Source organism: Dipodomys spectabilis, unplaced genomic scaffold (genome assembly GCF_019054845.1).
Source record: "Dipodomys spectabilis isolate Male_0828 unplaced genomic scaffold, ASM1905484v1 ptg000069l, whole genome shotgun sequence".
In the NCBI taxonomy this organism is placed as follows: domain Eukaryota; kingdom Metazoa; phylum Chordata; class Mammalia; order Rodentia; family Heteromyidae; genus Dipodomys; species Dipodomys spectabilis.
In genome coordinates, this window is record NW_024870746.1 from 6197613 (window position 1) to 6220950 (window position 23338).

Genomic DNA, 23338 nt, shown 5'->3' on the forward strand with positions numbered 1-23338 from the left:
GCCAGCCCAGCTCTACCTCATTCTCGGCGCCTGCTTGAATCTGCCCTGCCCCCTCCCCACCAGTCCACCACCATCATGGCTCGGGCCATCCAGGCCCCTTTCCTCCTGCTCCTGCTACTAGTGCTTTCCACAGGTGAGGTGCATGGGTTGGGAGGGACTGGCCCACTCTTGTGGTCTTCCTGGCCTTTCTGTGAGTTTTTGTTACTGGCAGATGGCAGCACAAGAGTCAGAAATTTCAGACAGGATGGCCCAGTCTGGAGAGGCTAAGTCCAGGCTGAGAAGAAGCGGCCCCTGCTCAAGCAGGAGTCTAGAGGAAAGGGAGTCAGGAGAGGCAAGTCTTAGTAGTGAGAATGGGCTTTCCAGGAGCACAGGAGAGCCGGAAGAGGGGGAGGTGGCCTGTTGGGAGGGGAGACTCAGGGGCTGCCTGCTTACTCTGATGTACACTCCAGCCCAATAGTTCTTATAACTTCTGGCCTTAGTTAGAACAGAAAAACAGACTTCGACTGTCCAATGCAACCAAGTGTCCAATCCTATTGAGAGAAAGGCTATATATGTGATTCCCAGTTTACTCCCCACCCTCAGCCCTGCTTCAGGCTCTGTTGCCGTTCCAGGTCACAAGGAAGGTGTCGTCTTAGGAACTTCATCTACTAACATTACAGCCCATTCTGGCACCCCAACGCCAACCACCAGTGCTTTATCAGTCTCTGCCACCGCCACTGTCCACACCAGCACCCCAACTCCAGCCACCAGCTCTGCATCAGTCCATACTGGCACCCCAACGCCAACCACCAGCTCTGCATCAGTCCATACTGGCACCCCAACTCCAACGACCAGTGCTACATCAGACTCTGCCACCACCACTGTCCACACCAGCACCTCAACTCCAACTACCAGCTCTGCATCAGTCCATGGTGGCACCCCAGTTCCAACCACCAGCTCTTCATCAGTCCGTACTGACACATCAACTCCAGCCACTAGTGCTACATCAGTCCATAATGGCACCCCAACTCCAACTACCAGCTCTGTATCAGTCCATACTGGCACCCCAACTCCAACCACCAGCGCTACATCAGGCTCTGCCACCACCACAGTCCACACCGGCACCTCAGCTCCAACCACCAGCGCTGCATCAGTCCATACTGGCACCTCAACTCCAACGACCAATGCTACATCAGACTCTGCCACCGCCACTGTCCACACCAGCACCTCAACTCCAACTACCAGCTCTGCATCAGTCCATGGTGGCACCCCAGTTCCAACCACCAGCTCTTCATCAGTCCGTACTGACACATCAACTCCAGCTACCAGCTCTGCATCAGTCCATAATGGCACCCCAACTCCAACCACCAGCTCTGTATCAGTCCATAATGGCACCCCAACTCCAACCACCAGCTCTACATCAGGCTCTGCCACCGCCACTGTCCACACCAGCACCCCAACTCCAACCACCAGCGCTGCATCAGTCCATACTGGCACCCCAACTTCAACCACCAGCACTGCATCAGTCCATACTGGCACCCCAACTCCAACCACCAGCGCTACATCAGGCTCTGCCACCACCACAGTCCACACTGGCACCTTGGCTCCAAACACCAGCACTGCATCAGTCCATGATGGCATCCCAACTCCAACCACAAGTGCTACATCAGGCTCTGCCACCACCACTGTCCACACCAACACTTCAACTACCAGCTCTGCATCAGTCCATGGTGGCACCCCAACTCCAACCACTAGTGTTACATCAGGCTCTGCCACCACCACTGTCCACACCAGCACCTCAACTCCAACCACCAGCTCTGCACCAGTTCACAATGGCACCCCAACTCCAACCACCAGCTCTAAACCAGATTCTGTCACCACTACAGTCCACACTGGCACCTCAGCTCCAACCACCAGCACTGCATCAATCCATGAAGGCACCTCAACTCCAAACACCAGCACTGCTTCAGTCCTGGGTAGCACCCCTGTTATTGCTTCTACAGTCTCTGTTGGCAACAGTACTCACTCTTCAACTCCTAGCCAGCAGTCTGCTACCCCTACCACCCTTGCCAGTGCTAGCAGCAGCACCGTTGCCAGTAGTACAGTACCTCTTGACTCCACCAGTCACAATTCTTCCCAGTCACCTGTTAAGGACTCCCTCTTCTTCCTGTCTTTTTCTATTTTAAACCACGAGTTTAACTCTTCCTTGGAAGATCCTACAACCAACTATTATAAAGAGCTGAAGAGAAACATTTCTAGATTGGTGAGTATCTACATTTCTGCCATGCTTTCTTTTAAAAGTAGCCTTCCATAACTGCTTTAATCCTTTACATCAAGCCTAAGTCCTTTCTCTCCTACCACAGTTTTTGCAGATTTTTAACCAAGATTTTCTGGGCCTCTTTGATATCAAGTTCAGGTATAGTTGTAGGGAATGGGTATTGTCATAATTGTGGGGAGGGACTGGGGTGCCCTTTTGATGGGGGAAGGGAGGGAGGGAGAGAATACTGAGCCAGAAACTGGGGTCTATGGCTAAGTTGTTTATTTCTTATGACCAGGCAAGGATCAGTGGTGGTGGAATCCATTCTGGCCTTATCGAAGGCCATCAGTGCCGACGAGGTGAAATCAAAGGTTATGCAGCATGGCGAGAATTCCAGCTATGGTCTGATCATCTCAGAAGTCAGTGGTGAGGCTATATCCCCAGCTGTAGTTCAGGACCACAGAGAGCCCCTCTCCTCCAGCCTGGGTTCCTACTCTTCCCTTTGGTGCTAGCTGGGAGAGGACCACCCCTTTCTGAGGACCTCTTTGACCACTGCTTTTTCTTTTAGCACGTGACGTGCTGCCTCCTTCCTCTGCTCAGTCTTGGTCTGGTGTACCAGGCTGGGGCATTGCCCTGTTGGTACTGGTCTGTGTGTTGGTCACAATAACCATCATCTATCTCCTTGCTGTGGTAAGTGTTCAATTCTGGCCTTTACCAGAATGCTTCTGGTGAAAGGAGCCACTTGGCCCACCATAACCTCCTGTCCCCCCAGACTGTGTTTCAGTGCCGGCGAAAGAACTATGGGCAGCTAGACCTCTTTCCAGCCCGGGACACCTACCATCCAATGAGTGAATACCCCACTTACCACACCCATGGGCGTTACATAGCTCCTGGCAATACCAAACGTAGCCCCTATGAAGAGGTAAGGCTAGATCACACTGGCAGGGTGTAGGGGTAGAGGCCTAGTTGGGCCTTAAAAAGTCCAAAGAGGGCTGGGAAGGTGGCTCAGTGGCAGAGCACTTGCCTTGCATGCCTGAGGCCCTGGGTTCGATTCCTCAACACCACATAAGCAAAAAGAAAAAAGCCAGAAGTGGCGCTGTGGCTCAAGTGGTAGAGTGCTAGCCTTGAGCTGAAGAGCTGAGGGACAGTGCCTAGGCCCAGAGTTCAGGCCCCACGACTGGACCCAAAAAAAAACAGTTCAAAGAGCAGGGCACCAGTGGCTCACGCCTGTAATCATAGCTACTCTGGAAGCTGAGGTCTGAAGTATACGGTTCAAAGCCAGCCCAGGCAGAAAGTCCAGGAGACTCTTATCTCCAATAAACTACTAAAAAACCAGAAGTGCCACTGTGGCTTAAGTAGTAGAGCACTTGCCTTGAGCTGAAGAGCTGAGGGACAGCGCCCAAGCCTAGAGTTCAAGCCCCACGACAGACCAAACAAACAAACAAAACAAAAAGTCCAAAGAACTTGGAAGAAGTGAGTAGAGAGGCCCTGCGAGGATGGGGTGGCAGTCAGAAGAGTTCTGGAAGACAGCCTGAGGAGGGGAACCACCTTCACTACCAGCCCAAAAGATCCTGGCCTGTCCACATTAATTGTGGCTGAACTGGCCCTGGCACGGAGGCAGTGCTCATTAGGATGGCCCAGAGGCAAAATGGGTGTGGATCTGTGCTCCGGGGAGCCCTTCCTGCCAAGTCACAAGCAATAGCTCAGCACCTGTGCTGACACCTCCTATGAGTGGGGAGTAACTAGGGAGGGCTGAGGGGCTGTGACAGAGAGGAAGAGTCTCCTCAAGCCAGGAGATCCTGGAATGGGTTTGGGAGCCTCCAGGAAGAGAGGCCCCCTCCCTTTTCTCTCTTGACCTTTTTCTACAAGACCTAGTAAATAATTACTGTGGCCACCTGGAACTGGAAAGCCACTGGTGGGGGAGGAGACAAGTTTCCTTTTCTTGCTATTTCTTCCTCTTGGGGGAAACGCTCCCTTTTTCAGCTGTACACACACTCGCATACTCGCACGCGCGCGTGCACACACACACACACCCTTGGGCTGGATACTCGCGCGCACACACACACACACACACACACACACACACACCCTTGGGCTGGATTTGGGAGGTGATACACACACACACACACACACACACACACCCTTGGGAGGTGATACACACACACACACACACACACACACACACACACACACACACACACACACACACACACACACACACACACACACACACACACACACACACACACACACACACACACACACACACACACACACCCTTGGGCTGGATTTGCCAAGAATGGAAGGAAAAGGGGGCAGGAGGGGCACTTAGGAGAGGGAGTATAGAGGAGGGGGAGGTGATTGTTTACAGTCACCTGGTTGCTCTGGGGCCCAGCAGGTGCTCTCCTTGAATTAACCCATTGAGAGCTGACTAGGCCTAGCAGGTAGTTTCTACCTCTCATCACAAATCTCTTTTCTCTCCACTCAGGTTTCTGCAGGCAATGGTGGCGGCCTCTCTTATACAAACCCCGCAGTGTCAGCTACTTCTGCCAACTTGTAGGGAGCATTTTACCCACTCAAGGGTCATCAGTGCTGGTCCCCTCCCTCAGGTTCTTCACTGCCAGAAACCCTCTCTATTCTGACCTGGGCTGGTGAACTGGGATTTCTGGTGGGCTGCTTCACAGCCTGCTCCAGAGGAGGCTTTGCTTAAATCCTTAACCCATTGTAGCCCAGTGAGGCCCAGCTCTGCCCCAGGGGGGACATACTGGGGACTTTGTGGGGAGCCCTGGTGGCTCCCAAGAGGACTGGCCTAGAAAGCCTTGAGATGGGGATGGGAACCAAACATGGCTGAATAAAATGTGATCTCTCCTCTTGTGCTAACTTGTGATTCTTCATTTGCAACTGGTGGGTAGGAGGGGCAGATCACCATGAGCCTGTGAGGGGCCTGGAAGGAAGGAAGGGAAAGTGTCAAGGAGGGGTGGGCTCATTTTCAGAGGCAGAGTGGGCAAGAGGTGATATTGGAGCACTCAGGGGTGGCCTGCCTAAGAACTCACCTCTCCCCCATCCCTGGCGGCACAGAAGGAAGAAGGAAACGAAACCTAGGCCAAGCCTAGGCTGGCTCCAGTGGGCCGGCTACACTAAGCTCTGCCTGTGTGTCTGAAGCTCTTTCCTTTACCCTTCTCATGGGTCTGGGTTTCAGTCAGACTAGTACTAGCCCTCCTCTCTGGCTGGCACAGTGCCCCCAGGAGGTTCTATTCTTAGCTGTTTGGGTGTGAAGTAAATCCTTAGGCAACAGATAGCAGCAGAGTCAACACTGCTGCGATAAGTGGGGGCTGGGTCAGATCCGGGTTGTTGGCACCAGGCCCTGCCTCTCTGCCACCCCCACTTTCTACCACCCTCCTCCCCATCCATAGACTGCTTCTCGGTGGGCTCCCTGGCACCCTGGGAATGGGGAAGTGGTTCTGGTTCCCTGACCCCTTTGGGCCCAGGCACTGTGCCCATGTCCTCAACCACATTCCCCCAGGGCCCTGATGCCCTCTGGACACCCCATCTAGGACCTGATGCCAGCAGTCAGAATGCTACGCACCCTGGCGGCTGTTGCTGGTTGTGGCCTGAGCCTGGTGCAGGTGTGGCCAAAGCTGGTAGAGTAACTGCCTAGCAGCCCTCCTTCCTTCCTTCAGATCCACCTGGTGCCCCTGCAACTGATCAACAGCAAGGTACCCTGGAACCCCACTACCCCCATGTTCTGCATAAACTACAAAGAATGGTCACACTCAGGAAAGGCAGAAATGTGCCTGGCATCACAGTTTATTGTTTATAAACCATGAAAAGTATAGCTGTTGCTTCACACAGGCCTAGTGGTGGCTGCCACAAGGAGGCAGCAGCAGGCACCAGAGGCCTTGCCTGGCCCGATCCAATGGAGACACACAGCCTTAGCTGAGTCTCCAAAAGAGACTTGGCACATTGGCATGGGTGCAGGACAGGTAAAGCATGCAAAAGGGAGAAGAGGGACATAAAGGACATGCGGCCAGGGGTACGAGGACCCAAATAAATAAAGCAGGATAGGGTCCTTCCCCCTTACTAGGGAGGCCCAAAGCCTGCCTGCCCCAAAGCTATAGTTCAGCATCAATGGGACAAGGGACCTTGGCAAGGCAAAGGACAGAGCTGGTAATCATGACCAATGTTCCAATTGCCATGCCTCCCAAACAGCCTCAGGGGCACAGGACAAGGATTAGGAAAGGGGCTCTCTATGGCCTGGGTGTGGTGCCAAGGGCAGGGCATGGGGCAGAGACTAGGTGGGCATGGGGGCCTGGGCTAACAGGCAATGGAGAGAATGGAGGACATTCAGAGGTGAGCAGATGAGAGCCTCTTGGTAAGCAAAAATCCTGGGAAGACACAGACTGAGGGGACAGGGTGGGACCACATATTTGGAAGAGTCTGAGGGAGAAGCTGCCGGGGTGGGGGGGGGGGGGAACAACCCAGTGCCAGGAAGCTTGGGGTGGGGTGGGGGGGCAGTGTCCAGCGAGACCCCAAGTCTAGAAACGGAATCTAAAAGGATCAGTCCAGCTTGGCAAAGCCTCCGATGGTAACCTTCCTCTCCGGCTTGGTGCCCACAGGCTCCTGTAGCTGTACTGCACCACCCCCGATGAAGCAGAAGGCAGGGCACACAGGCCCTGAGCAGTCCAGGGGGCATTCCAGGAGCCCACGGAAGGACACAGCATCCAGAAAGGAAACTCGGCCCCGCTCATAGTCCAAGCAGATGCCCAGTCGGGGTGGCAGAGGTACAGTGCAGCCGGCTGCTGGGCCATCCCTCCCAGTCAGCCCTGCATTGGCACTTGCTCCAGATCCCAGCAGGATCTTGCCCATGCCGATGGTCAGGAAAGCAAAGGGTGGTGACGCCTCGACGGTGGCATCCTCAGCACCGCTGTCGTGCCCGCTGTCCGGGTCATACCTGTAGGAGTGGGCATTGGGTAGGAGGATGTTGGGGGAATGGAGTACAAGAGTGAGGGACCAGGGAGCTGAGATGTTGGGATAATGGAATGTTGGGGAGTAGGAGGCTGCATGGATCAACTTTGGATTGAAGAGAAGGCTTAGGTCATGGTTTGGGAGGAAAGGGGTACTGAAGGGAAGGCATGCTGGCAGGGGAAGTGTTGGGGAACAAGGAAAGACAAGGCGTTGATACATCACACTGAGGACATCTGTGCAGAGCTTATGGAGATAGGATAGTGTTGAGGAACACGGTGTTGGGGAAATCATGTTAGGGACAGGAGATATTGGAAAAAGGAGGGACTGGGGATTATGACACTGGGAAAAATGAGCAGAGAAAGGCATTGGGAGAGGCAAGAGTGAAGTGGGGGGGGGGCGGTTAGAGGAATGAAGGAAGGGTATGGAAAGAAAGTGCTGTTGAGAAGAAATGGAGAGGGCTGGGAAGGTGGCTCAGCGGTAGAGCGCTTGCCTTGCATGCATGAGGCCCTCGATTCGATTCCTCAGCACCACATAAGTAGAAAAAGCCGGAAGTGGGGCTGAGGTTCAAGTGGGAGAGCGCTAGTCTACAGCTGAAGAGCTGAGGGACAGCGCCCAGACTGAGAGTTCAGGCCCCACGACCGCCAAAAAGAAAAAGAAAAGTAAAAAGAGAGAAGAAATGGGGTGTGGGGGAATAGAGTGCTGGGGAGAAAGGGTTCAGGGAGAAAAGTGCGCACGTGGGAAGGTGTTAAATAGGATATGGGGGTGAGTAAGGAAGGTTGTGGAGATGAGATATTTAAAGGAAGAATGTTAGGATGTTGAGAAAAGATGTGGGTGACGGAGATCTTGACTAGGAAAAGTTTCATGGAGAAAGGAGGTTGGAAATGGAGTGCTAGGAGAAAGGACATGGAGGCTTGGAGAGGTCCTGAGTGACAGATGGAAGGAAGAGGTAATGACTTTGTCTTCTGTCATCCTTTTCCCTAACTACGTACTCTGAACACCAATATTCAAGGACCCTCTTGCTGAGCCCATATCTTCTTTGTCCCCTCCCAGCCTCACCCCCACAAGCATGCGCTATTTTTGCCATACCCTGCTCCCAACTCCCATGCAGGATCCCCAAACCCCATCTCTTCCAGAGGGGCCTGACCTGGGGCTGATCACATCAGGGGCACCCTGGAAGCTTTCCTGAAGCTTGCTCTCCAGCCCGACGCCCACCTTGACCAAGTAGGAGGCAGGGTCTACAGCGCAGGCCCAGTAGCTGCGGCCCTGGGTCACAGCCACATCGCCCAAGACCACGTCCACACTCAGGTGACAGCCGGTCAGCAGCCTTTCAGCAGCCAGCAGCAAGGGCAGTCCTGGAACACTCCGCACTGCTCGCTGGTCCTTGCTGATGGCCAGCCGCTCTCGGCTTGCACCCCAGCGGCCATCGAGGAAGAAGTGCAGGACTGGAAGGGGGAGGAGGGGTTGGAACAGAAGGAAGGACTTAAGGGACAAACAAACACTAGCACTGGGAATAGTGAGGTGTTCACACAAGACACTGGGAGATTTCAGAATGGTGAACAGGTTGGCTGGGGGTTCAGTTACCAAGAATGTGCTCCAGAGAACAGAAATTCTGAACAAGTGAAATTAGGAGGCAAGATGGAAGAAGAAAGGGGCATGCCATATGGGCATGGGACCAGAGGAAGAGTTCTGTGAAGACTAATAGCATAAAAGCCAGTGTCCCAGACCTGGCTGAATAACATGCTTCTTTCAGTCCTCCTATAGTTGGTCCTGTGAACAATGCCCACTGTTGTCCTGCTCCATCTGGTGACATTCCCACCACCACCTTCCTGTGCCTATCAACTCCCATTCCCCACACCAACCTTTACTCTCTTGTGCCCCTTGAGTGGTAAGTTTCCCTCTATCATACCCATGCCCAAGAGTGTAAGAATTCTCTAGTGTGTCACATTGCTAACCTTTATTGAGCCTTCACTATGAGCCCTAAACTGGCTATTATTATTATTTTATTATTTGAGACAGGGTATTGCTACGTAGTCCAAGCTGACCTCAAACTCATGATCCTCCTCCTCAGTCTCTTGAGTCCTTCTGGGATGATAGGTATGTACTACCATCATTGACTTTCCTGCTAAATCTTTTTTTTTTTTTTTTGTCGGTCATGGGGCTTGAACTCTGGGCCTGGGTGCTGTCCTCAGCTCTTCAGCTCAAGGCTAGCGCTCTACCACTTGAGCCACAGCGCCACTTCTAGCTTTTTCTGTGTATGTGGTGCTGAGGAATCGAACCCAGGACCTCAGGCATGCAAGGCAAGCGCTCTACCACTGAGCCACCTTCCCAGCCCCCCTGCTAAGTCTTTTATTGGTATTATCTCACAATAGTTTAACTCTTTTTTTTTTTTTTTTTTAGGTCCGGTTGTGGGGCCTGAACTCTGGGCCTGGGCGCTGTCCCTCAGCTCTTCAGCTCAAGGTTAGCGTTCTCCACTTGAGCCACAGCGCCACTTTCCGGCTTTTTTCTTTTTGCTTATGTGGTGCTGAGGAATCGAACCCAGGGCCTCAGGCATGCAAGGTAAGTGCTCTACCACTGAGCCACCTTCCCAGCCCCCTTTTTTTTTGTCGGTCATGGGGCTTGAACTCTGGACCTGACCGCTGTCCCTCAGCTCTTCAGCTCAAGGCTAGCGCTCTACCACTTGAGCTACAGCGCCACTTCTGGTTTTTTTTCTGGTGGTTTATTGGAGATAAGAGTCTCAGGGACTTTCCTGCCTGGGCTGGCTTTGAACCGTGATCCTCAGATCTCAGCCTCCTGAGTAGCTAGGATTACAGGCTTGAGTCACTGGCGCCTGGCTAATAGTTTAATTCTTATGACAACTGTACTCCTATACAAGAGGACTCTTAAAGTTCAGAGGAGGTGAAAAATAGGTCAAACCCCCCAGATGGAGCTGGTGGTTTATACCTGTAATCCTAGCTACTTATGAGGCTGAGATTATGAGGCTGAGATTTGAGGATCATGTTTGTTTAAAGTCAGCGTGGACAGACAAATCCATGAGACTCTTTTTTTTTTGTCAGTAGTGGGCCCTGAACTCTGGTCCTGGGCACTGTCCCTCAGCTCTTTGGCTCAAGGCTAGTGCTCTACCACTTGAGCCACAGTGCCACTTCTGACTTTTTCTGCTTATTTGGTGCTGAGGAATCAAACCCAGGGCCTCATGCATGCAAGGCAAGCACACTACCACTGAGCCACCTTCCCAGCTCCATGAGACTCTTATGTCCAATTAACTACCAAAAGCCGAAAGTGGAGTTGTAGATCAAGTGGTAGAGCATCATCATTGAGTGAAAGAGTAAAGTGACAGCACCTAGGCCTTGAGTTCAAGTTTAGGTATGGTGGGAGAAACAAAGAGACCCACAAGGTTGGTAAGAGGTAGATTTGGGATTTGAACCCAAGCAGTTTAGCTCCTCAGCCAGTGCATGTAGTACACTGTATTAAATCACTTTTCCAGGGCCCACTTGGAACGAGTGAGTCCCTAGCCTGCCATTCCCACCCACGCATGAGTGTCTGCACCTGCCCCACTGTGCCCAGCCTCCAGCTCACTCACCAGGCGCAGGGGGTGTATGCAGGTGTACATCCTCACTGTACTCGCCATAGCCAGCCTTGTTGCAGCCACGAACACGCAGCACATACACGGAGCCCGTGTCAGGGTTCTCCAGCAGGGCACTGGTGCCCCTCACCTCCTCCCGCCGCTGCCAGCGGGTTGGACCAGGCTGTGCAGGCACATCTGTGCGCCGGAACTCAACAGTATAGTGCCAGGCAGGTGGTGAGTGGGGGGGCAGCCGCCAGCACAGGAAGATCTGATCGTAGGCAAAGGTGCGCTGGGTATCAATGACAGGAGCCTCAGGTACTGTTGAAAGAAATAGCAGGGATCAGTCAGGGCCTGGCCACTGGCCTAGCATGGAGGGCAGGGGCAGGCAGGAGAGGGGAAGCAGCGGGAGCCGGGGGGGTGAGTGTGGGTGAGGGAGTTGGGGAAAGGACCCATCTAGTCACTGGGTACTGGGTGGGCAGAGCTGGGCCCAGAGGAGAAAGAGGTAGGATAGTACTCCACAGGAATCAGAAAGCCTGTGCTCTGGTCTTGGACTGCTACTACTTTACTCTGGCCTGGGGTAAGTCACTCCCCATCTCTGGGCCTGTTTCCATCTCAGTTGAATGAGGGTATCAGACCAGAGAAGTTCTGGTTGTGGGGAGGGGGTCCTTCCTATTAGATTCTATGAGTTTAGAGGAGCCGAGTGAGGCAGGCAAAGGCCACTGAAAACCCAGGCAAGAGGGCCCTGAACAGGAAGGAGGGGGAGCAGGATTCGGAGGAAGGCGCCGCAAGGAGCAAGACAGAAAATGAGGAGGCCACAGAGGAAAAGCAAGCTTGCCAGCAATGCAGGATGTAGAGATCAAGAGAATGAAAGTCCGGAGGACACAAGGCACAAGGACAAAAGGTCAGAAGGGCCAGGATTAGGCAAGAGCCTCAAGAAGGCAGAGGAGACAGAGCTGGTCAGGTGAGAGCCCCAAGAAATCTGGTAAGGGTAGCAAGGAAGGAAGCAATGAGTGGCTGGCAGGCTGAGCTGAGCTGTGTGGGAGCGCAGGGTGGGTTGTGGGGAGGCCCGGCGGGGGGCAGGGCCCCCGGGGCAGGGCCGCTGACTTGCCTGGGGTGCTCCGGAGCAGAGTCCGCGGTGGCCACAGCCTACAAACAAAGAGAGGGAGAAGCAGCGCTGAGCGCGGTAGGATGGTGTGGCAGGGTAGGCTGGGTGGGAGGACTGGCTGGCCAGGCCAGGCAGGAGGCCAGGAGGTCCCTGGTGGGCACTGCCCCCCGGGCCCGCTGCTGGGGAGGAAGGGAAGAAGGCTCTGGTTGGGCATGGGCCTGGCCATCTCCTTACCTCGCAGGAAGTTAAGCTCTGTCAGCAGCTTCAGCTCACGCCCCACATCCAGCTGGCAATGGCGGAAGGAGGAGCTGGCAGCTGGCCGGAATGTTTGCAGGGCTTCAGTAGCTCGGGCAATCCTGGGAAGGAGAGCAGCACGGGGTCAGACACTGCCGCATGGGCAGCTCTCCTTCCCCTTGATTGTTTTGTCCACCCCCAGAGCCTTAGCCTCTGCTTGGGATCTCTGCCTTATTCCTTGGAACAAATGGATAACAGTTTGGTCTTAAGAAAAATCCTGAGTCCCAGCTCTTCACCTGACCGACATCGCTAGACACTGTCTAAGCTGCTGACTACACCCATGATGCCCTGTGCCATGCCCTTCGGTACCTGTTGTGCAGCTGCTTGGCTGCCTGCACAAAACAAGGCTGGTCTGTTTCTTTAAGCACTTCCTGGGCATAGCCCACCAGACCTGAGCCATCCAGCAGGCTCCGGTGTTCCTGGATCTGGGCACTGAGCCGGGCAAGCCGTTCCTGTTGGCACTCTTCGATGGCCTGAAGCAGAGAGGCTCGCTTCTCCTCCAACACAGCCCCCAGACTCCGGACCAGCTGTGACACCTCTTCCTTTGCTTGCTGACCACTCACCTGCTCAGGGAGGGACACCCAAAGAATGAGTGACTCATCTTTCTCTTGGAAGCAGTACCTGTGCCAGCTTCCTAGGATACCACAAGGAAGCTAGGATCCAAAGGATCTTGGGCAATCCGACCCATCTCTTAGCTGACAAGAAATCTGGACCCCAGATGGACTGACCATTTGTGGTAACTTTCCTGGATGTTCACATCGTAATTGTAAAGAAAGATACTCTCTCTATTTCCCCTTTTGGCTGGATTCAAGAACTCAACACATAAGAAAGTTTTATTAATTATATGCATACTTGGGGGAGTCTATATGAGATTGAAGTTCAAAGCATAGGGCTGGGAATGTGGCTCAGTGGTAGAGTGCTTGCCTAGAATGCATGAAGCCCTGAGTTCCATTCCTCAGTACATAAACAGAAAAAACTGGAAGGGGGCTGTGGCTCAATTGGTAGATTGCTAGCCGTGAGCAAAAGCAGCTCAGGGACAGTGCCAGGCCTTGAGTTCAAGCCCCATGACTGGCAAAAGAAAAAAGAAAAGAAGCCGGGCGCTGGTGGCTCACCTCCTAGCTACTCAGGAGGCTGAGATCTGAGGATCGCGGTTCAAAGCCAGCCCGGGCAGGAGAGACCGTGAGACTCCTATCTCCAATAAACCACCAGAAAACTGGAAGTGGCGCTGTAGCTCAAGTGGTAGAGCGCTCGCCTTGAACTGAAGAGCTTGAGGGACAGCGCCCAGGCCCAGAGTTCAAGCCCCACGGCCGACCAAAAAAAGAAAAGAAAAAAAGAAAGAAATGACCAAAGCATGATGCTTTAAAATGTTTTAGACAATTATAAATTTAACTTTTTTTTTTGGGGGGGGGAAGGTATGTTTGGAATGGAACCCAGAGCCTCACACATGCTAAGCACGTGCTCTACCAACACCAGAGTAATACAGTTGTGAAGAAATGGTTGGACAAAGGGGTATCTATCTGGACTAGGGTAGAAAATTCTAGGGATGTTGCTAAGAGGTAGGTGAGGAAGCTCAATAGAAGCTAGTGAAAAATAAGGGTCACTTCAGAGATTGTTTATTCATGTTCACTGAAGCTCTATTACCAGTTTCTGTGACCAAGACTACTCAGGTCTTGGTATATGATGAACAGCCATCCCCCAACCCCGAATCCTTCTAACTTCTGCAAGTAGGAAAACATAGGCCAAAGTTACTTTTTTTTGGTTTTTTGGGTGGTCGTGGGGTTTGAACTCAGAGGTTGGGTGCTGTCCCTCAGTTTTTCAGCTCAAGGCTAGCACTCTACCACTTGAGCCACTTCTGGCTTTTTCTGTTTATGTGGTGCTGAGGAATCGAACCCAGGGCCTCATGCATGCTAGGAAAGCACTCTACCACTAAGCCACCTTCCTAGCCCGTCAAAGGTACTTTCTAAAGTTAGTTTCTTAAGTGCTTTCACTACATCACCATGCTTTCACTACATCACCAGTTGGATTTGTGTGTGTGTGTGTGTGTATGTGTGTGCCAGTCCTGGGGCTTGAACTCAGTCCTCAGATCTCAGCCTTTTAAGTAGCTAGGATTACAGGTGTGAGCCTTAGCACCTGACCTTTTTTCAGTTGGACATATTTTGTCTTTATAACCTAACCTTTTAAGAACTAACTCATTTAAATAAGAGAGGCCATGACACTAAGGTCCCCTTGGATTGTCCTAACTAAGGTCCACTGGTGACTTTGCCGTCTTCATGTCAAACAACCTGCTCCATACTTTCCCTGCCCCCACTACAGTCCAAGCTATAACCTAGCCTGGGGCACTGGTGTTCCTGAAAACCAAGTGTAACCAGAACCTCCACCCACATGTATGTGCACCCCTCAAGGGCTTCCTGAGCTGGCAGCAAGGTGATGGAAGTATGTCTACCCATACAACCTGCCTGTCTCCCCTCCCAGGAAGAGACCAGGGCCCATGTCCATGCACTCTCTCACCTCTGTGTGCCTGACGGTCTCCTCCAGCTCACAGATCTGGGTCTGAACTGTGTCCTGGTTTCCCAGGATGTATGTCAGGCTCTTTGTGAGCTTGTCCTAAGGAGGAAGAAAGAGGTGGGCATCATGCCTGGCTCTGTAGACCAGCAATTAGGACAAGGTATGTGAGGGCGTGAGTTAGCACAGGGATGACTGGGCAGGGGTCTTCACCTTGAGGGCCTGGTAGGCATTGAGCACTGGTGTAATCTTGTGCCCACTATGGGTACGCCGCACCCGGCAGAGTTGGCATACGAGCCGTTGACATGTCTTACAGTAGTGGGTCACTTCTTCCTTGTGGTCCGGGCACATCAGGCCCTAGAGACACAAAAGACAATGAGATTAGCGGTCAATAGTGTGTATAAGGATACTGACCCACCACTGGAGTGGTTGGGTGTCATCCCTCCACTGGTGAAAGGAAAGTGGAGGGAAGATCAGCTGGTTGTGCTCCACAGTGCCACCTGGTGGTGTACACAGGCATCAAAGAGCCTCTCCAGTGTCTCTCCAGGCAATGTCCATTTCACCAGCAATGCTCCTCCCTCCATCTACCTCAGGGTTTGTGTAGTAACAATAATAATGATGATGATAATCTAAGCCTTGTGGTTTATAATTAACTTTCTCTATCTTGTTCACTGCTGTACCCTCAATGCTTAGAATAGCATCATGCATACAAATCATTTAGTATATAACTGACTTTTGTTTTTTGATGAGTCTTGATGTAGCTCAGGTTGGCCTCACTGGAAAGCCTCCCGAATCAACCTCCTGAGGGCTGGGATTACAGGCATTTTGCCATCATTCCAGGCCAGATAACACTTTTTAGCAAACATAGGTTATCTCCTGGGATTCTGTCAATCAACCCTGCAGGTATGGAAACTGCAGGGCAGATACTATCTTCTCCAAGCAGTAGAAGACACAGGGAAATCCAGAGATGTTGATTTTTCCATAGACTTTGTACTTTGTCTGAAGGCGGAGAATCTGCAGCTTAACCTCTGCCCACCTCCATTTAGAATCCCACAAGACATTCCAGACACCCCCACCCACTCATCACCACAATGCCCCTCCCTCCCCAGGCCCTGTAGGAGCTGACTCACCTTGGGGCGGAAGGAGAGGGTGGGCAGGGTGGGCTCATGCTGGGCCTTCTGAGTACCCCAGGGGTGGAAGAGCTTGAAGCACTCATTGCAGAAGGTGGCACGACACTCTGTGCAGCCCTTGGTGGCCTCTAGTGGTGGGGGCTTGCACAGCTGGCACAAGATGGCACCTCCCACACTCACACTCTGGCGATACCGCTCCACCACACGCTCTAGGGTCAGGTTCCGGAAAAGCCCTGCCAGGCCCCGTTCCCCCAGCTCCACATCACCCTGGCAGGCTGGGCATGGAAACATGATCACCTGGGGGTGCAAAGCACCTCGTTTCCGCCCGGGGTATGTCCCAAAGCCTGTGGATGGACCCAGGAGGCAAAGGAGGTCAGAGTTATAGCTGGCTGGGGGGAAGGGAGTGAAATCTGTTCAATTAAAAAATGAAATTAAAAAAAATTGTGTCAGAGCTCAGCCCCAGAAAGACAGACAGATGCCCCTGTGCAGCGATGGACCCCTTCCATCTTTTTGGTGACAACCTTGCATTCCCACCCTCATCCCACAGGCTCCAGTCCCACCTGATTTAAGCAGCCGGTCCAAGCGATCTGGCTTGGGGAGAGTTCTGCGCGAGAGGCGGGGGCTGCGCGTGGAAGGGGTGGAGGCAGGAGAGGTAGGCTCTGAGCTGGGGTCCCCACCATGGCCTAAATAGCCTTGCTGGCCCAACACCTCTCGGGCACAGGCCTGGCACACATTGTGGGTACAGGGCAGCACCAATGGCTGCTTATACATCTCTTGACACACAGGACACAGCAGTTCCTTCTCCATGTTCTTCATGCTTGTCTGTGGAGGGACCAAGAGGTGGGGTCTAAGCTTGGACGCCTGTTTTTAGAGACTCAAGGGATTCCAGGGAGGGGCAAGACGAGCTACCTGACTAGGTACCTGACTAGGTCTAGTTCACCCACCGACCTTCCCAGCCTCTGGCCCTTGCCTCTGTTTCCCTTCTGCAAAGCTAAAGGGTCCAATAAGAAGATAAGGAGCTTGTGCCTTCCTCCCCCCCTCCTCACCCCATTCAAGCCCCGCCCCCATCCCTGGCTGCAGCAGTGCCCGGCAGGCAGACCTCCTCACCTGCCCCCATCCCTCCATCTCTGGGCGGCCAGCCCTGGTATTTATCTCAAGGGCACCGCCCATTTTGCAGCTCAGTGAGACCCCGGCACGCTTCTCCAGCATTCTGTCTCCTAGCTGCCCCTCGGACGCGTGACTCCTCCCATAGTCAGGCGCAGCCAGCTTTCCAACCTCCAGCCCCCATCAGGCCTTGGCCTCCACAGTCCCCATCCTCCATCCTTCACATTCCTATCTCTTCCAATCTCCCGAGGTCAACCCATTGCCCTTCGCCCCCTACCCTCCGGCCCTCCCGTCCCTTCTCCTAGCTCAGCCCGAGCCTAAACTAGGGAAGAAATAAGCGCCCCGCCTACTCGCCCCCTCCCCACCGGAAGTATCCCTCCCCCTTTTGGTGGCGGGGGGTCCTCATACTATGCCCCACCCCCACACCTCACCTTGGTCCCTCTCTTCGCAGCCATCCCGGTCAGGGGCGCAGCTGACACAAAGGAGGGAGGGACAGGGAGGGAGGGGGAAGGAAGTGGTGGGGGGGAGCAGAGTTGGCACCGCCCCTGGGAGAGCCGGGCACGGGTTACCATGACAACCGCAGGCACGGTAGCTGCCTGGAGTGGGGGTGCGGTGGGGTGGGGTTCAGGAGTGGGGTCCAATTTGGGAACTGCATCCTGGGGCGGGCCTCTTCATCACCCCCTACCTGTCCTCAGTTTTCTTGGAAAAGATTCAAGCTCGCACATGCCGAGTTCGAAAAGCATAGCTCCTTCGCCCTGAAGCCCCAGCCTTGGTGCACTGCTGGCGGCTGCCCCAATCCACCCGCTGCGTGCGGGCAGCCTCTCCAAGCCCCAGCCGGCCAGCGCGCTCCTTCACGGCACTCACCTCGCGGCTGCTCCTGGGGCTGCCCCCTCGTACCTGCATCCCGGCCCTCCCCCACGTCTCTGCCTGCTCTAAGCCCCGTCTACATCCCGCCCTCCTTCTGGATGTCCACCTGTTCAAGGGTCTGTCTTGCCAGGACCCCTCTACACCCCCACCCTTCCCCTCGACCCCATCTTAACTCACACTGATGCGGACCAGTGCATCCATGATGGAAGTGAAGGTCTGCATATCCTCACCCTCAGCCATGGCCCTACGGTGCCCACCCGCCCCCGGGTGCCCGATCCCGGCAGCTGCTGCGAACCCTGGGCTTAATGCAGGAGCCCGGTGGGGGTGTGGGGAGGGGTGTGGGGGTGAAGTGTCACTGCGCATGCTCCGGGGACCAGCCTTGAACAGCGCCCGTCGGGGTAGGGGGTGGGAAATAGTTCTCCCCACGTGGTTCTGGGAAAGGCGGTCTGGGGGTGGGTAACATGGACGGCATTTGAAGGGAGAGCCAGTCCTTATACTAGGACTCTTCGGTGGCTCCCACTCGTGAAACGAGAGACTAGTTTCAGAGGAAGATGAACTCCAGGTTGGGCACTTTACATTTTTGTTGGACAAGTCCACGGGAGATGTCGAAGCCATGAACATGGAGCAGGCAAACATGCACTAGAGATGACATAAATGGCAAGGAAGTCAGTGGTGAGATAGAGGGCATAGGCCATGGTCAAGTGACTCGAAGACGCAGTGCAGCTTGTAAGCTGAGGCAGCGGATGCTCTGGGCACAGGGCAAAGCTGGGGACCAGGGCGGTGGCCAAGGATGCTCTTTGACACATTATGTCCTCCTTGACGGCAGAGGGCGCTGCCTCCAGTCGCCAAAGAGGAAGAGGTGGAGTAAAGCAAGTCGGCGTGGGGCGCTGACGCATGCGTACAGCCCACCGCGCCCGGTTCGGCTCCCCTCTTTTCTTGGCCCGAGGCGCGGATTGGACCCATAGCCGGGGAATGATGGGTAACGAGACCTGCGGGATCCCCGGGCCCGGCAAGCGGGCGTCGGAGTTGGGCGGGCCAGCATGCCCCGAACTGTCCCGGCAAAGCTGACGTGTCCTCGGTTCCTGGGAGCGGGCGTTTCCACCGGACAGGAGGGATCGGGGTGTCCGAGGCTGGGGAATGCTTGGGGAGAGGGGTGTCGCAACGGGATGCGAAGAGTTGAGGGGAGCGGCTGTGGTTCCCCGAGTGCTTAGAAGTGGCCGGGTTACGGGGCTCCGGGACCAGCCTCATGGTCCTGCAGCTCCAGTGGGAAGGCGGAGCTGACTGGGTCCCGTCTCTCATGCATCCAGTGGTGGGTACTGGCACCTCCCTGGCGCTGTCCTCCCTGCTGTCCTTGCTGCTCTTCGCTGGGATGCAGATGTACAGCCGCCAGCTGGCCTCCACCGAGTGGCTCACCATCCAGGGGGGCCTGCTGGGTTCCGGCCTCTTCGTCTTGTCTCTCACTGTATCCTTCCTGCTGAGGTGAACGAGGGAGGGATGTTTGAGGTTTAGGGAGGCTGGAAGGCCACGTAGGCTGGTGCCAATTCCCTGTCCCACCCAGCGCTGTCCCTATTGTGGGCCCTTTTCCTTAACTCCCTCAACCTTAGGCCTTCAATAATCTGGAGAATCTGGTCTTTGGCAAAGGATTCCAAGCAAAGATCTTCCCTGAGAGTAAGTTAAAACAGGGTTGTGTTTGAACCCTCTCTTCTCTAAACTTCCCCCAAACATGGACACTGAATATCCAGATGCTTAGTTGGTAAATGTCATTAAGGAGAAATGTTAGAAAAGGATGATGCTTTGGGGTTCAATGTCTTTTTTGTTGTTGTTGTTGGTCCTGGGGCTTGAACTCAGGGCCTAGGTTCTGTCCCCGAGCTTCTCTGTGCTCAAGGCTAGCAGTCTACCACTTGAACCATAGCACTACTTCCAGCTTTTTCTGCTTATGTGGTTGGTACTGAGGAATCGAACCTAGGGCTCCATGCATGTTAAGCAAGCACTCTACCACTAAGCCACATCCCCAGCCCTGGAGTCAGTAGCTTGTATAGCTCCAGATATTGGAACTGGAAGACAAAGGCTTTGAAAGCCAGAAGCTGGCAGCACAGCATTTGGGGAAGCTTTCAAGGGGATTCGTGCTTGATACTCATTCTTTGTTCCCACTAGGAGCTGTGCATTGACCTCCTACACCAGTGATTTCTATTTATTTGAGGGAATTGTGAAGAACTTAAATATTCAAGCCACATTTTTATGTCATCAGGGCTCCTGACCAAATTAGAATAACTTAGATTGTTTTCTGTTTGGAATAACCCTTGTTTAATTGCTCTTGTAATTGGGAATTGATGATGTAATTATTTATGGAAAATTAAGTTCATAAAGCAAATTAGGCATCATGGCCAGCTCACCTAAGGAATGCCATATGCTCCAAAATTTACAGCAGATACAATCTCAAGCAAAACCTTTAGTAAAACAAAGATGTACTTCATTGCTTTGCCCTTCTCCAGGTCTTGCTCTTCAACTGTTCCTGTTACAGGCTTCCAAAGTGCTTTTCATCCAGCAGTCCCAGGACTTCTCTCTGTTAGGTTTTGTTTCCATGTATACTGTGTTAATTTGTTCCAGAAAGAAACCTTTGTCAGAGCTGTATATTAGGGGCTTATGCCTATAATTCTGGCTACTCAGGAGGCTGAGATCTGAGGATTGTGGTTCAAAGCCAGCCTGGGCAGGAAAATCAGTGAGATTCTTATCTCCAATTAACCACCAGAAAACTGAAAGTGGTGCTGTAGTAGAGTGCTAGCCTTGTGCTAAAGAGCTGAGGGGCAGCGCCCAGGCCCAGTGTTCGAGCCCCATGACTGACAAGCAAAAACAAACCTTCAGCTTCCACCTCTGGTCACCCAGCTTAATGAAATGATTCTGTTTGGCTGACTTGTGTTATTTCCTTAAATGGAAACAAGGCTTTGCCTTTTTTTTTTTTGGTTGGTAATGGGACTCAAACTCTGGGCCTGGGTGCTCTCCCTCAGCTCTTCAGTCAAGGCAAGCACTCTGCTACTTGAGCCATAGTGCCACTTCCAAGCCTTTGCTCTTTAGGCTCTGCTAGTACCTTCTCTTTTCTTTTGAGACAAGGTCTCACTGTGTAGCCCAAGCTGGTCACCTCTTGAATTTATGGGCTCAGATTCCTGGGTAACTAACAACTACATGCACACACCATCTTTTCCTTTTTATGAGAGAAAGATCAGGAAGTTAAGTGAGAGCTGAGGCAGAGCTGGTAAAAAGTATTCATCACGTGAGCTGGGAATGTAGCTCAGTGGTAGAGTGCTTGCCTTGCATGCATAAAGCCCTGAGTTTGATTACTTAATACCACTAACAGAAAAGGCCAAAAGTGAGTGGTGTTGTGGCTCAAGTGGTAGAGTGCTAGTCTTGAGCAAAAGAAGCTCAGGGACAGTGTGCAGGCCCTAAATGCAAGCCCCACGACTGGCAAAAAATAAATGAGTAAAATAAAAAATACATACATACATACATACACTATATATATATATATATATATATATATATATATATATATATATGTGCATCACCTACCTCCAGGCCCCTAGCACTGTGACAACAACATGGAATCCTTCTGCTGTTGTCATGGCACACTCTTCCAGCCAGGTTTCCTAAGATTCAGAAGGCTCCATATTTCTCCAATGAATGCCCAGTATTTCCATTCTAACCACCATCTGACTTTTTGTTGGTTGTGGGGCCTGAATTCTGGGCCTGGGCGCTGTCCCTCAGCTCTTCACCTCAAGGCTAGCTTGCTCTACCACTTGAGCAACAGGCTTTTGCTGCTTATGTAGTGCTGAGGAATTGGACCCAGGGCCTCCTGCATGTCACATTCCCAGCCCCTGACTTTTTTTTTGCCAGTCATGGGCTTGAACTTTGGGCCTTGGCCCTGTCCCTGAGCTTCTTTTGCCCAAGGCTAACATTCTACCACTTGAGCCACAAGGCTACTTCTGGCTTTTGTTAAGTAGTTTATTGGAAACCTCATGGCCAGGCTGGCTTTGAACCGTGATCCTCAAATCTCAGCCTCCTGAATAGCTAGGATTGTAGGCATGAGCCACCAGCACCTGGTTGAACTCAGGGCTTAGGTGCTGTCCCTAAGCTCTTTTGTTCAAGGCTAAAATGCCACCACTTGAACAACAGCTCCACTTTTGACTTTTTGTGGTTAATTAGAGATAAGAGTCTCTCAGATTTTTTCGTGTCCGGGCTGGCTTCAAACCATGATCCTCAGATCTCAGCAGCCTAAGTAGGTAGGCGTGAGCCACCAGTGCCCAGTCCATTTGACCTTCTTTGTCCCTTTCCTTCCTAGTTCTCCTCTGCCTCCTGTTGGCGCTTTTTGCATCCGGCCTCATTCACCGAGTCTGTGTCACCACCTGGTATGTGCCTGACAGCTGGGTAAGGGGTACACTGCTCTACATTTTGGCACCAGATCCTACTGTGATGGTGCCAGACCTTCTCACTACCATTACCACCACATACCTCTCCCTCTGTTCTTCCATTTTTAAACCTGAACCTGGATTGTTTTTTCCTTGATGTTAATGTTTGCCCTTGTAGCAGTACAGCATGCCCACTGATGCCATGATCTTTCTGTCTTCACCTTGTAGCTTCATCTTCTCCATGGTTGGTCTCTACTACATCAACAAGATCTCCTCTACTCTGTACCAGGCAACAGCTCCAGTCCTTGCCCCAGCCAAGGTGACAGGCAAGGGCAAGAAGAGAAACTAACGCTGAGTGTCCAATAAAGTTGATATTCTTTGTAGCTTTGTAAGCTGTGATATGTTGCTGGCCTCTCCTGTCAGTGCCTGCATAGATCTGCAGAATGCTCAACAGGCAAGTACTGTTTTCAGAATGTAGGGATAGGGGACTTTTCTCCTGCCAGGGTTCATTTTTGCCAATAATTATTGAGCACTGCCAGTGCCAGGCAATTTGTGGTATATACTTGTGTGAAAAATCATCATGGAAGATAAGTACATGAATGATCTGCAGTCTTGACCTTTGGGAAGAGGGGTTAAGGCTGCCATGCAGGAAGACTTGCCTATCAGAACTGGAATCTATTTTGAAACCAAAGATTAAGAGAAGGGAAGACTTTTACCCCTATGCTATACTGTGGGACTCCATGTGGGACTATTACTTCAGCTTTCTACATTGAGCAAATGAACTTTCTGTTGCAGTTCCCTACCAGCATTGCTATTCTAGACCTATCCATTCTATTCCAGCATGAACCATGTGCCTGTGTTTAGAAAGATTCCTTGGGCTCTATGCCTCTTTGTACTAGTGCCTTTAATTTTTCCTTTCTGTTTTACAGGAAGGATCTTAGGATCTTCCTAGGTTTTAGTAAGGTATATAAAGCTGGCCAGCCTCTGAGCCAGCTTTGATGGAAAAGAGGAAAGTAACTGTCTAGGTCCTACCCTGTCAAGAGCAACTCTGCCCAGTGAGTCTCTTCTTTGGGGGCTACCTCTGTACCGCCAATCCTGCTGGATTAAGGTACACACCCATTTTGGTCAGCTTTATCTTCTCAATGCCTGATGATGGCAGTAGGTTGGTGGGTT

At 52.6% G+C, this 23338-nt stretch overlaps 3 protein-coding genes across 3 annotated transcripts; 2 read left to right on the forward strand and 1 right to left on the reverse strand.

Annotated features, from left to right (window-relative positions):
- On the forward strand, positions 1–5116 carry Muc1 (mucin 1, cell surface associated). The gene is made up of 10 exons (XM_042682192.1): positions 1–133; positions 612–726; positions 1039–1128; positions 1171–1500; positions 1543–2242; positions 2343–2395; positions 2535–2662; positions 2805–2926; positions 3009–3158; positions 4725–5116. Exons 1-10 carry the CDS (start codon positions 76–78, stop codon positions 4794–4796), a joined length of 1818 nt encoding a protein of 605 aa, XP_042538126.1. The 5' UTR covers positions 1–75; the 3' UTR covers positions 4797–5116.
- Positions 5117–6025: 909 nt separating this feature from the next.
- On the reverse strand, positions 6026–18125 carry Trim46 (tripartite motif containing 46). The gene is made up of 10 exons (XM_042681848.1): positions 17943–18125; positions 16355–16616; positions 15795–16138; positions 14878–15021; positions 14671–14766; positions 12472–12725; positions 12103–12224; positions 10779–11081; positions 8346–8643; positions 6026–7187 (listed from the first exon to the last, which is right to left on the reverse strand). Exons 1-10 carry the CDS (start codon positions 18003–18005, stop codon positions 6794–6796), a joined length of 2280 nt encoding a protein of 759 aa, XP_042537782.1. The 5' UTR covers positions 18006–18125; the 3' UTR covers positions 6026–6793.
- A 515-nt stretch (positions 18126–18640) lies between these two features.
- Positions 18641–22548, forward strand: Krtcap2 (keratinocyte associated protein 2). Its single transcript, XM_042681841.1, has 5 exons — positions 18641–18744; positions 19073–19227; positions 19370–19433; positions 22099–22165; positions 22394–22548. Exons 1-5 carry the CDS (start codon positions 18660–18662, stop codon positions 22512–22514), a joined length of 492 nt encoding a protein of 163 aa, XP_042537775.1. The 5' UTR covers positions 18641–18659; the 3' UTR covers positions 22515–22548.
- The last annotated feature ends 790 nt before the right edge of the window (positions 22549–23338 follow it).